The following is a 13,808-nucleotide window of genomic DNA, read 5'->3' as shown; positions in this document are numbered from 1 at the left end:
CAGATGGGCAGAGCGAGCCATGACGTCACGGCTCGCTCCGCCCATTTGACATTCTCAGCTGTCAAATGCTACATATTGCATTCATATATATCAAATGCTTCTATGCTTAAAGTACAGAGGCTATAGAGTAGCGGTTAGAGTACCGCTGGTTCAAATCCAGGCCAGGTCAAGTAATATTTAAAGTTTTTTGTTTTTTTTCATAAACGAATTTCGACCGAAACTAATTTAATTTCGCACCCGAAAAACGAAACTAAACAAATTTTTTTATGGTTAGTTTCAAAACGAAACTAAACTTAACAAATGCTGGTGCACATGTCTACCAATTTGTATGAAAAATATAAAAGATGAGGTTATGCTGAGTAAATAGAGCGGCTCCAGAAGGGGGGGGAGAGGCTGCAGATGTCGGCGGTTGGCAGGGAGGGTGCCCAGATTTTTTGTTAATAGCTCTCATCAGCGTTTTTTTAGCCTCTGATGCCGGCTATTACTTTACAGGGGACCGTCGGGGGAACTGTTCTGGTATAAGTTCATGGTTGCTAAAGCGACCATCAGCTTATAGCAGAACAGTAAAAGCTACATAATGCTTACTAACGTGGCCAGCTGGAAACAGTCGTGTTCCGCCGTAAGCCTTATGTCGGTAGCAGGGTTAAAAGCCTGTACAAGTCATCAGTTTAGAGTTAAATATGAATATTGACTCTAGAATTATTGCTCTCACTCTGGCACCTGTAGCGATCGGCCACATGGGAATGACTGCGTTCCGGTCCGGTCAGAAAAAATAGTGCTTGCAGCATTTTTTCTGACCGGATTGCAGGCATTGATATGCCTTGCGTTCCCGTGTTGCCGATCGCATTGTGGCCAGAGGGCGTGGATACAGTGCCATTGAGTCCAATGCACCACCACGCCCCCTCACAACTAAGTGAGCCGGCCGCAATGCGATCTAGTGCGTTCCAGCCAGAATCGGGCCGGAACGCACTGTGGCTGGTGTGAACTAGACCTTATCATTAAAATCAGTCCTTGAACCAAGCGCTGAAATCATTAGCTGCAGACAGGAGGAAGCATTTTCTTAGTCTCTTCTCCACAAGTCTGCCACAATGTAACTTTGTAGACAGTTACAAGTTAAGAGGCTGTAGCAGGTGGCTGATCTGTGTCAGCTATGTGTGAACAGGCATCAGAATTGTTTCATAATTGTCTCGTCTCTGAGCAAGCATCCCTGGCCAGAAAAGGGATGTGACCTGGATGATGCATGTCCAAAGATGTTGTTCTGATGGGAAAAGCAGATGAAGAGAAGTGATCTCTGTGGAGGGAGAGGTACTAAATACCTGTAAGTTTTGCATGTACGCATTATGTAGCATGCATTCACTTAAAGTGACACTAAACTCAGAAGATAAATCTTAAAAATGCATTCATGTACCCTAATTATTAACAAAAATGTATCTTATTTGTGTATCACTCGGCTGTAGATTCTCAAATCATCTCTGAAGTCATGCTGACACTGTTCTTCCTTCTAGAGGGTGGCTACTTTTATTCCCCATGGTCCCTGTGTGTGTTGTAAAGTAGACAACGCTCCAAGCTCACTCCTGGGATGGACTACAATCTCAATACAAATGAGTGAACTAAACATGAGATTGTAGTACATCACAGGAGTGAGCTTAGAGCGTTGTCTACTTTACAACACACACAGTGACCATGGAGAACAAAAGTAGCCACCCTCCAGAAGGAAGGACAGTGTCAGCACTAATGAAGATTTAACCCCTAAGTTTAGTGTCACTTTAACATAAAATCTATATCTGATACTAGGTCCAATTTAACAAGTTGTGACATACCAATTAAATTAGTACCACATTCCCTACTGCTAGAAAAGGTCTTAAATCAACCCAGTGCTTTTCAGATCCCTTCAGAGAGAACAATGTATTCTTTGTTGCTTTAGTGTTAACAACAATGCACTTTTGTAACTAGCGGTACAAAATCATTAAGAGAGCTTGAGGCCATTAATTAAATAAATCCACAGTATGTGCAGATATGGTATAATCAGCTTTAAATATCTTGGTATGTTAAGCGTGGGCACTCTGTTTAATGTTCTGTTTTCTAAGGTGTTAATTCCTTATTAAATTTAGACTTTCTTTTTCCTGTGCAAATGACTTGTACAGTAACATTGAGTATCATACAGTCTGTATGGTGCTAAAATATAAGAATATATGTGCTACGGACTTCTGAACTTTTTAGACATTTCAGCCTTAGTCATATATATTATATACATTCAAGTATATAATATTAGTATTCAATATATTCATTCTTTTTTTATTTCACATCTTATTTAAATGTTATCTGCATGTATATGCTTACCAAGCTGTCAAGTGAAAGTGGCAAGCATTGAGACAAGCTATAACACCTAGGGATGCTGATTAAATAGGGGGAGGGGGGGATTAACCCATTTGTTGCCGGGGCCGTTTTTGCACAAATGTTAAAATGCACATTTTTGGCCTATTGCTTAAAGCAGTGGGAGATTCCTCCATCAACACTTGTAAGTGTTGATGGAGGAATCTGTGATATTTTCTTTGTCCAGCCTGCAAATTGAACTAAGAAAATATTACAGTGTATGACCACCTTTTTAACCATGAATAATGGCTCTAGAATTATTGCCTTCACTCATCTGTGACCGTACCCAACATGTATGGTGCAATTGTTACAGCCAAATGTTAGCATGAGCAGCTGGATGTAAACAGCAGGCAGTACCCTGAGATCGGTCGATTCCCTGTTTTTGTTTTGTATTCTGACAGGTGCTGTCAGAATACAAATTTAAAAAAAACATCAGATAGCAGGGGAAGCATTAGCTCTCCTGCTATCTGCCAATTCCCCTGCTATCTGTTTGTTTTGTATTTTAGTATGACAGCGGGGCCGCTGGCTGCTGCCAGAGTAAAGAAGAAAAAAAAAGCAGCAGATAGCATGGGAATGAATAGCTAGGCTGCTATTGGCCATTTCAAAGTGCAATAGCATGCTGGCTATTGCACCTGCCCACTGCTGCTGTCAATCTGCAGAGGAAAAAAAGGACAGACTGCCATAAATTGAGATAGACACATGGCCCAACAACTCTCTCCACCTGTCATGCTCATGCAACAGTTTTAATGCTTTTTAAGGCACTGACCTCAAAACAAGAATGCAAGTCAGGGATTCTGACTTCTCTCTGTGTTATACAAATTACATTACACAGTTGCATATCCTGTTTCACAATCCTCAATGGTTTCTGTGGCTTTGTGGATAAGACCTTTTCCTGTGTGCTAAAAATGTCCTCTTTCCGTCTTTATCAGCATGACAGTCCTTTACAACAGCTGTAGACAGAACAGAAGCTGTTTTCCCACCAAGCATATGCCTATAATGAAAGAGAATGGAGAAGAGGGGAGAATAGAAGGGGCTTCAGTGGCCATTCCTGGTTGTATGCTGCATGTAAGCAAACTTACTGTCACCTACTGAAATGGCTTTATGCGCATACATAAAACATAGGCAGCTATTGTCATATGTAATTTGTTTATTACAAATAAACAATAAGTTCAAGCTTACCTTTTAAACAGGAACTGCGGAGCTGTTAATGAAACGTGTATAATGTCTGGTTTATGGCAGTTGTACAAGGTTAATTAACCTATCTCTTATTGCTTTGTCTATTCTTCACAGACACCAAGGACATATTGTGCTGCAAACACTGAGGATTTAGAGACAGTTATTCAACATGTGCACACAATGTACCCGGATTCTCCAATGATGGCAGCTGGTGTTTCCATGGGAGGGTAAGAGTTTTATAAATTCTGTTAGCAAGAAATCAAAGCAGAATACTTTAACCTCTTGCCGTCCGCCCGTAGTAAAAAAACGGACGGACGGCACTGCAGCATCTGCGGGTTGCCGTCTCCAGACGGCAATTTTTTTCTGCTCGCGCGCGCCCCCTAGCGGGCACGCACGGGCAGAAAAGACCCGCCCAATGCGCACACCCGTTACCGGGTGTTTCACATATAGGCGATCAGCGGGTCCATAGCCCGCCGATCGCCTATATGTGCTCGTTCGCGGCACCCCCCCCCCCACGCCCGGTCGGCGCTTCCGGTTTTTTTTCCCTCCCCCCCTGACCCCTCACCTTGATTCCCGGGATCCGCTGCCCCATCTTGGATCCCGGGACCGGCTCCGAGGGCGTCAGGAGGAGGAGGACGGGAGATCAGCTCCTTGCTGATCCCCGTCCGGGCTGTGAATGCAGAAGTGATGTGTGTTACATCACTTCCGCATTCACCTGTCAGTCATCTGGAGAGAGAAGAAGCTGATAAAGCAGATCTCTGCTTTATCAGCTTCTTTTGGGGTCCATAGGTGATATTAGGGGTCCTAGAGACCCCTAATATCTCCATAAAGAGGACCTGTCAGTGTGCCTTTGCTATTATATAGGGGGTTGTTATCCCCCTATATAATAGCAATAACAATAAGTGCAAAAAAAAAAATATAAATAAAAAAAAAGAAAAGTAACACATAAAAAAATAAAATAAAATAAAAGCCACATATAAAAAAAGGGGAAAAAACCCCCCCAAAATGTTTAACTCCCCCACCCCCACGTTTACGCGCCTATAAACGTAAATACGCGTCCGGTGCCCCAGCGCGCAAAAATTACAATTGCGCTACACATGTTACATATCGCCGCGAACGTCGCAGTGAGAGCAATCATTTTAGGGCCATCAATCACTGATAACACTAAACTGATGAGCCCTCCAGCTGTGGTGCAACTACAATGCCATTGCAAGATTCTGACAACCAGAGGCATGACTCTCAGAGACAGATTGCTAAGATTTGTAGTTTCACCACAGCTGGAGGGCCAGAGAAAGCTTACCCCTGTTGTAAATGTTCAGAGGCATCTCATCTATTGTACAATAATATATTTACATACAATACATATTCAATATGGTATAAGCACAAATCAGGATATGTAGCCACCTATCCAATTGTTCCAGTCCCTAAGATAGACTTATTTAGTTAAAAAACCCATTTCAAAAAGTACAACCATCCTGGAAAATGGAATCTCTCTTAAAAACAAGAACCTGTGAAATCCCTGGGATATGGGCTTTTTTTTTTACAATTTCTGTATTTATTTAGCACAAATTTCAGCACACCAAAGGGAAAGAATACAAAACATAGTGATAAATGGGACCATCGTGAGTAGGAGCAAATAACGTAGGGAAAAGGACCTGTGCATTCCAAAGGTCAACACAGGAGCACATATATAAATACATAGTTCGGAAAGATTGAATGGAGCCAGTTGGCATTGCAGACAGAATATATCTGGGGATATGGGCATTTTTAAGTACATCCTCTATTCTTAAATGAGTTATTGTTCCATTGCATTTACAGTTCAGGGCTTACATATTTGAGGTTCCTAGATAGAATAAAAAATAACTGTTGAGCCACATGAAGGAGCCTTTAACTTGGACTAGAACTTGCCCTTGAGAATTTCTACTTTAATAGTATACTAGCTTCTTTCAGGAAGTCTCTGTGCTGTATACTCCATTATGAAATGATGATTCCCTTAGCAAGCTCAATTCCTCGTGCTCAATATTATATGTACTCACAGTGCAAATTAATATATTCACATATAATTATAAGAACGATTAGGAGTGTGCATGGGAACATAGCTGATAGAATTTAGCCAGATCAGTACAGCCTCTGCCAGAATCAGGCACCATATATTTAGGAGTAGGGACACTGTTAAACCGAATGTCGTATGTATATATATATATATATATATATATATATTGAAAATGATTCCTTAAAGCTAAACTCTGGGCACAGAGATTTTCATTTAAATATATTCTTTTATAACCACAAAGGATGTAAATCTATTTTGCAAGCTCAGCTATTACCTTGTATAACAGTGACATCATCACTCTGCTGCAGCCTGACCAGAGCTGTGGGAGGGACCCAGCAGGCCTCTCCCACAACAGGCTGCCTGTCGAAAACTACAGGAGGGAGACCAGACCAGTCACCCTGCATAAGGAGAGAGAGCAGCAGTGACCAGTCTTTATTAAAGGAAGCCCTTGCACAGGGGCAATGTTTTACACAGTATTACTGCACAAATCTGGAAGAAATACACAAAGCATACGAAGAAAATATGTAATGTTTTGTGGGATTTTTAAGTAAGGTGTAAAAATGAAAAAGAAAGAGTGTTCTGACAGTGAATGGGTTAATACCACCACCTTTCATAATGTTTTCAGAAAAGTTAAAACCATTCATAATTATATATTTATACGTTATAACAACGTAAAAGAACGTATGCCACATAAATACATTTTGAGTTGCTATGGACTGAGGAGAGATTGTATGTCCTTTTGATGTGATTACTCAGTACCCTCCTTCTAGAAAAATACCCTAATCTGAAATCTCCTCAGATCTAATGATGACGATCCGCACACAAGGTACACGCTAACTCGAGTGGCATTGTTTACGAGTTAGCATGTACTGTGAAAGTCCTTTTTGCTGTGAATTACACTCAGATACTCAAAAAGGAAGGGAGATTTTATAATAATATGCTCTAGTCCTCTCAACTTCTTACAGGTTGAAAGATAAAAAAAGAAGGCTGTACATTTTGTGTGTGTAAAACCAGTTACATACTTACATTGCTCATAGAATGATAGTGTCATCTGATGTTTATTGTATGCAGACAGATTTGGGTCATGTTAAAAAAAAATTAAAACTAGTCCTATGGTCCCATATGCAGTCTAATAAGGAATTGCTTTGGTACAACAGTATGGAATGACATCTAAAAATAGTGTTATATAGACAAATCAGTAAGATATTCCAGGTTCATTTTATGTGAACTATAAATTGTGGATAAATTCTTTGGCAGTATTTAGAGTAAAATGTTTATGTAAAATTCCCCATGAAGTGTCTAAGGATGTACGTAGACGGGTGGCTTTCACACTAATAACCATAACACTAATAACCATGCTTGATGAGAGATGACTTAGCAACCCCCGCAATAACTAGAGCAGAGATGAGGTGATCTTTCATCAAACATGGTTCCTGGTGTGAATGTTACTCTTCTATGCATCTTCAATGCAGTGCTCTGCAGACATCTCCTTTTTTTCAACTCGGCAAGTGAATGGATCAGGCATGTTGCATTTTTTTTATTGATTTAACCAGTGTCTTCCCTACTCCATAACCCCTGACTCTTTCTTAATACTGTTAAGTCTGGGTCACAGTGTGTGTTTCATCTTCTCTTCACCTGTTCTTGGTTTGACCAGTCCTTGATGGGTTTAAGGGTCTTTTTTCCTACAGAAGATACTGATTCAAATACAATCAGAGAGTCAAGTAACTTCTTCATAATTTGCTTGTCCCACTGATGTGTTTTGTACACTTCAGATGTTGGTGTCCATACTCCCCAGAAATACAAGAAGGGTTTAACTGAGTGGTAAGACCAGGGGCAATGCAATGCTTGTGAAGAAAGAGTTCTGTAGAACCAGGGCTGCTATAATCAGATTTTTCTTAGACCCCAAACCTCCACCTGGATTTTGAGACTGGGGGCAAGGTTGGGTGTGTGCCCTAATATTCTTTTATCTGTTCTAATATCATGTCCCATTCTGGCCTGCTGATTGCTGTTTTGACCTTGCAATGGAAGACTACCTACTCAAGCTTTTCAACCCCCTGCTTCCAGTTCTGACATTGCATTTAGTACTTTATCATGCCCCTGTCCTTTAAATTTTCCAGCACTAGGAGTCTCCCAGTTGCCTTTAACAGGAGTGTGATTCCCAAGGTAGACAAGAATATGGTCAGAAGCTATGGTAGAGAGATGCTGTGGAGCCCAAAGATAAAAAAATCCAACTGTGACTAAAATATCACATTAAGGTAGAATGACAATTTAATCAGAATGTTTGTTTTTCTTTACATTCTTATTTATAGAATGCTGCTGCTGAATTACTTGGGTAAAGCTGGTCGTCAAACCCCACTCCAGGGAGTGGCTGTATTCTCTGCTGGTTGGGAAGTCTTTGAATCTGCAGTCACCCTTGAAAAACCGATAAACTGGATACTCTTCAATTACTATTTAACCACGTGCCTACAAGCATCTATTATGAGGTGAGCTTTGGCTGAATAAACATGTGACCTTCTAACAATGTCAACAGTGGTTTTTATTTGTCTACTGTGGTCATGTATTGCAAATAAACTATTATTTGTGTAAAAAATGAAATTGATCTACCTACTTATAGCTCTTATTTGTGTTACCAGAGTGAGTGCATTAAAGTGGATCTCCATATAAATAGCAAAAGGATTTGTTATTCTGGCCAGCAATTTTTGTGATACACACATCTCAGTGGTCAATAAGATAACTCTGCTACTCTGTGCTATTCTAGGAGGTGATAACACTGATTTAATTGACCAATGGTGAGGCTGGAGGGGGAGAGGTGAAATAGAAAGCTGAATTGCTAAGCCAGTGAGATTGCTTAAAGTGTATGTCAGGGCAAACAAAATGGTGTCCCTAGCCTTCCACGGCCGGTGGTTGGGCTAAGTGCGAGGAGGTAATCCAGCACAGGCTCCAATAAAATGGCAAAGCACCAGCTTGAGATGGTGAAAAAGCTGTGTCCTCTCAGCTGCAATGGCGTGTCACATTGTGCACTTACGGGTATCAGGAAGTTGCTAAGTGACGCAGATTCTCCCCCTCTCTCAAGCCTGAGGAACTACAGGAGTGGGAACGATATAAATAGTCAGGCTTATTAAGGGTTCTAAAGACTGCACAATACACGTGGTGGAATAAAACTTAACCCTTAAAGAGCAGGTGCATGGGGATTTCAACTGAAACATATATTTAATATATAACTACCTAAGCACAAGTTATCCTCTCTTTTAGTTTGTTACCAGAGGACCATGTTATCAGACACCACACTGCCAGATTGGAGAAGCATGTTACCAGACATTACTAGAGGTCCAAAGCTAACAGCTGCCATGGTGGCACATAAATTATGTTGGGAGGGTTGCCAGAAATGCCACCACATGAAAACTAAAGAGATTATTCAGCTGTGGGCCCATTAACTTACAATGTTTCTCATTTACAGCACTGGTATCCATATAGTCATGTCTTCATTTTCTGGGCTATGCATTTTTCTTCTGATTTATAGTTCTAATGGCCAGTCAGAGGCCAGGCAGCCTGAAGAAATGTTTGCACTGCTGCTGATAATGAAGAAAAGAAAGCTGTCGGGTTTAAGTGTGTGAACTTTTATAAAACATTGGTAATTAACCATGGGACAGAATGGTAGTATGTATGTGGGTGGGGGGTCAGGTCTCCTGTACTGACATGCTAGATATAATACTTATTTGTAATTCTGCCCCTGATATTCAACCGTGTGGATTTTGTATTGCAGGCATCGCCATGTACTGGAAAAGCAATTTGACATTAATTACGTCATGAAGGTAATTTTATTATCTGAGCACTGATCGAAGTTGTATTTCTTAGTTTTGTGTATTATAGCTTACATCACATGAAGATACTTTACTGAACCAAGACTTCCGCACGCCTGCCTAGCAAATCCTCTCAGTGAATTCTGTACAGATCCTCTGAGTGGATTTCTCTGCAGCATGCCATGCTGTACTACAGTGCGGATAAACTGATAATAATGCGCCAGTCATTAAATGTTCTTGCAGACACACTGCTGCTCATCTCTAGTATCCTAATACCACAACTACAATGTGAATCCAGTTTTAGGCTTTACTAGGCAGCATTTCAGTAAATGCAATCTTCAAAAAATAACCATATGCTGTATATGAAGCAGCACGTGTAGTTGATCCTTCAGCATATGCAGGCTTAATCAGTAAGTAGTGCAACCAATCAGAAATAATTTATCTGCTTAGACTGCAGTAAGCTGAAATCTGGCTAAGATAATGGCTTATTAATAATGATTTAAAATAATATTATATGTAAATATAAATAAGAATACTTCTTTCTGGCAACAAGATACTATGACTGGTTTTGCTAGTTGGGTCATATTTTCAAAGGCGATGTCACACATTATGAATACAGATCTCCTTATTAAATGTCACCAACTGTTGTGCTTGGATTATGCGAGAAACTTGATTCAGCGGTAACCTTTACACTAACATTGCTAGTGTTCCTTAAGAAAAGTTCTCTCTAGTCTGGATAAATAATCACACAAGAAAACTGTCTTGATAGCAATATTCAGGCTTTTATTACTGACCTAGCTTTGACAAAACTGCCACGTTGATCCAGTTGCAGCAGTCTCTGACCCTGACCGAGGCAGAGGTTCTAAGCCTTCCCACTCTATCTAAAACGAAACAAGAAAGCTTTGGCTAGAGTAAATATGTCACAGTCCTTAGAAATTCAGAGTGATGACTGATGAAGCAATGTATAAGCAGAGGTTACCCTGAGTAAAAAAAACTTTACGTCAAAGTAGTCAGTAAATTCAGAGATATTGACAGCTAAAGGTATATGCAAAACTCAACTCTTCCTGTAAAAGTCAAGCTTGGCCCTGCCCCTTTTGCCTCAGGATATACTGATCACTCTGGTTAATGCAGTTTTTCAGCATATACTCAACTTGAATTTCCAAGATTTTTGACAGGTTCACTTTAATTGCGTCTTTATTGAGAACCAACGTCACAAGTCCTGTAGCACTCCTTACCGGAAATCCCAAAGAGGTTAAACGGGTGCTCGAAATGACAGCGGATGGCGCTGCACATAGAACAACTTTGGATGTAGACATCACCAGCACACCAGGCACGACAAAAACACATGGGTCAGTGCGATTCCATTTAATGATATGTCACTCGGAAAATCAAGCACTTTTCGGGGCCACACAGGGTCTCCTTCATCAGGCTCAGAGTGGACATGTCCACCCATGTGTTTTTGTCGTGCCTGGTGTGCTGGTGATATCAACATTCAAAGTTGTTTATTGAGAACCACTGTTTTCCAAAGCATACGCAGCCCCCCTACCCCAATATGACAATGCCCACATCTGCTTATAGATCATTTAGACCCCAGATATTGTTGGATAAGGGCAGGAATCATGCATGTTTTCCCATACTATGACTGTGACATAAATAAACATTGGGGTTGCATTAGCCAGCAGTTAAAGTGAACCTCTCATGAACATTTTTTTTTAAATTGCTGTTGGGTATAGAGGTACCTCCATATACGTGCAGCAGCATTTAAGCCTTGCCATTAAGCCTGAATGGCAAGGCTGTTCTAATGGAAAAAGTTATGGCTCACACTGGTAGTTCTGAAGCTGCCCACCCCTTCTCGCCTTCTACCCATTCCTATTGGCTAGTGAGGCAAAGCAGTCTATCATAGTAATTGCAAATATAAATGTGAGGGTGGTTGGAGGCAAGTTCCAACATTACAATTCTGAATCACAGCTGCAACTTCACTAGTACAAATTTACAACACTCCAAATCCAAAAACACACTCACCAGGCATTAAAGACCAACACAGCATGATGGGAGTTAATTTACTTTTGGGAGCATCTCTGGAGGATTATAACCTGTGAGCCTAAGGCGGAGAAGCTATACAACGTGCACTATCTTTGTGCTGGCCTCTGCTGTGCAGTTATTGAATTTCTAATGCACCTTGCAGTGTTGTTAAGTTTGACTGGCGAAGACACAGCTATGATTCAGAAATGTGCAGTTTTCAACTAAAGCACAGTGGTGACTGTGTTAGCTGCGACTTTAGAGACAACCACAACCACAAGTTGACTACACAGTGAATTTTTTTTCAAAAACAAATTACCAGCAGCTGCATTATAACTGGGTGTATCTTAAGCATTACATTTAAATACAATTTGATGGCCCACATTTTGTGTAATAGTTGTCAAATCTGGCAAAGCAAAGTTATTATTTTTTTTATTTTTGGATTACTGTGAAATCTCTCCACAGTCAATTTTTTATAGTTTTGGATAGAGTGTGGAAGAGGTAAAATCTCTGTCCAACTTTTATTGCTGTAAGTTAATGAAAATTCTTCTCCCTAGTGGTCGTATAAAAACAGTTGTCACTGCAACAGGCGTCCCCCTCGTCTTCTGTCAAATGTTGGACATTCCTTCACTTTCTGTCCCTATGACAACAGTTATCAGGCCAGAATATGAAAATAATTCCCCCCAGCAGAGACACATATAGTGATAAAAACCTGTCGGAAAATATAACGCTTCCCTACACCACTCAAAATGAGAAGAAAACATTTTTTTCTGGAGTTCCATGTTAACTAAAGTTATTCATTTAAATGTGTTTGTATCACATGCTTAAGGTAAGTAATGTTTTCCATATGTGGGTGAACATTTTGCCCATTTAGTGATGTCTGAGAATGCTAATCCTCACATTATTTCTTTCTCTGTTCTATATGCAGGCTAAGTCTATTAGAGAGTTTGATAAAAGATTTACCTCATTGATGTTTGGTTACCCGACAAATGATCACTATTACAAGGATGCCAGTCCTTGCCACAGGGTGAAATCAATTGAGATACCAGTATTGTGTCTGAATGCTGTGGATGATGTATTTTCCCCTGGTCATGGTGAGTATCCATGCATATATAGGATATGCATACTGTATATAATAAAGCCGGTATGCCTGTGCTTGTACAAAACAGGTCATGTAGAGTGAGAACTGAATAACACAGAGTAACTGTAAAAATATGTGATTTTATGGAGCTTAGAGTGGGCTGGAAGAGTGGCATATATCAGCCAATGCAATGATTGTTTTTATACCTGTTTTTCGCAGGAGAACAACCGCTAGTATACAAAAAAAAACAGCCTGATGGCCCAATGTATACTTGTATGGTTTTCTGCAGTACAGGATAACTCTAAATCACATGAAAACGGCACTACCATTTTCCACTTACTTTCTACATTAGTGTTCCTTTCCTTTTACGAGCTATGACAAGGAAAGGGTATTTGACTTGTGTATAAACGGACGGACGCCTCGCTCTTGAGTGTGGGTCGTCGTACTTGTAAGGTGATTTGTTTTCTGTGCTTGCGCGTTCACAAGCAAATCACAGTGGACCCTGTCCATTGGACATTGAAGTTCACAAAACAAGGTACAGAGCCAATGAAATCACAGCCGTTACAAAATGTAAACAATGGCTGCGGTTTGCAGCTTTCTCTCCCTTTCTGAGAGGAGAGGGAGAGATCTTAACATTGACTGCACCCTCCCCATTCACCACCATACCTGTAGCCCCCCCTCTTACTAAGGCTCATTTGATGAGTGGTAAAAGCTTTCAAAACGTCGCCTATGGTAAATTTTGGGTATTGTAGTGTATTACCATTTCACAGGCGCTTGCAATTTTAATGCTTGACATCTTTTTTTCAAATGTAGAAGAATACAATTTGGCCTAAATGTATGATGAAAGAATATTTATTTTCAATTTTTCATAATATAACGTAGGGAAAACCATTTTTTGGGGGGGGAAAGGGGTTTCAAAAGTTTCTATACTTTTTTCTTTATATAGTAAAAAATAAATACCACCAAAAGAAAGCTCTATCTGTCCCCAAAAAAGAAAGCTCTATCTGTCCCCAAAAAAAAGAATATAAAATTAATTTCCGTACAACGTTGCATGACGGAATAAAGGAATAAATGCCAGTCAAAGTACCTCAGTGCCGAATACTGAAAAATAGCCAGGCCAGGAAGGGGGTTTAACAGAAATTGAATTGCTTGTATGCTTGAGGGGGGGGGGGGGGGGGGGGGAGGGGGGGGGGGGGGGGGGGGGGGGGGGGGGGGGGGGGGGGGGGGGGGGGGGGGGGGGGGGGGGGGGGGGGGGGGGGGGGGGGGGGGGGGGGGGGGGGGGGGGGGGGGGGGGGGGGGGGGGGGG

The 13,808-nt window shown here is 40.9% G+C and overlaps 1 protein-coding gene across 2 annotated transcripts in view; it reads left to right on the top strand.

Annotated features, from left to right (window-relative positions):
* Nucleotides 1–13,808, top strand: part of ABHD3 (abhydrolase domain containing 3) — a 46,163-nt gene that overhangs the window by 31,035 nt on the left and 1,320 nt on the right. Inside the window, exons 5-8 of one of the 2 annotated variants that reach the window (XM_018571688.1) lie at nt 3,664–3,776; nt 7,912–8,085; nt 9,366–9,414; nt 12,350–12,515. In XM_018571688.1, the coding sequence (XP_018427190.1) occupies nt 3,664–3,776; nt 7,912–8,085; nt 9,366–9,414; nt 12,350–12,515 (502 nt within the window). The remainder of the gene's footprint in view (nt 1–3,663; nt 3,777–7,911; nt 8,086–9,365; nt 9,415–12,349; nt 12,516–13,808) is intronic. The other variant, XM_018571689.1, reaches the window with a different exon arrangement.

This window comes from Nanorana parkeri, unplaced genomic scaffold (assembly GCF_000935625.1).
Source record: "Nanorana parkeri isolate BGI_ZX_2015 unplaced genomic scaffold, ASM93562v1 scaffold1810, whole genome shotgun sequence".
In the NCBI taxonomy this organism is placed as follows: Eukaryota; Metazoa; Chordata; class Amphibia; order Anura; family Dicroglossidae; genus Nanorana; species Nanorana parkeri.
Note: the sequence above shows the minus strand (reverse complement) of the source record. Positions and strands in the feature narration are given on the sequence as shown.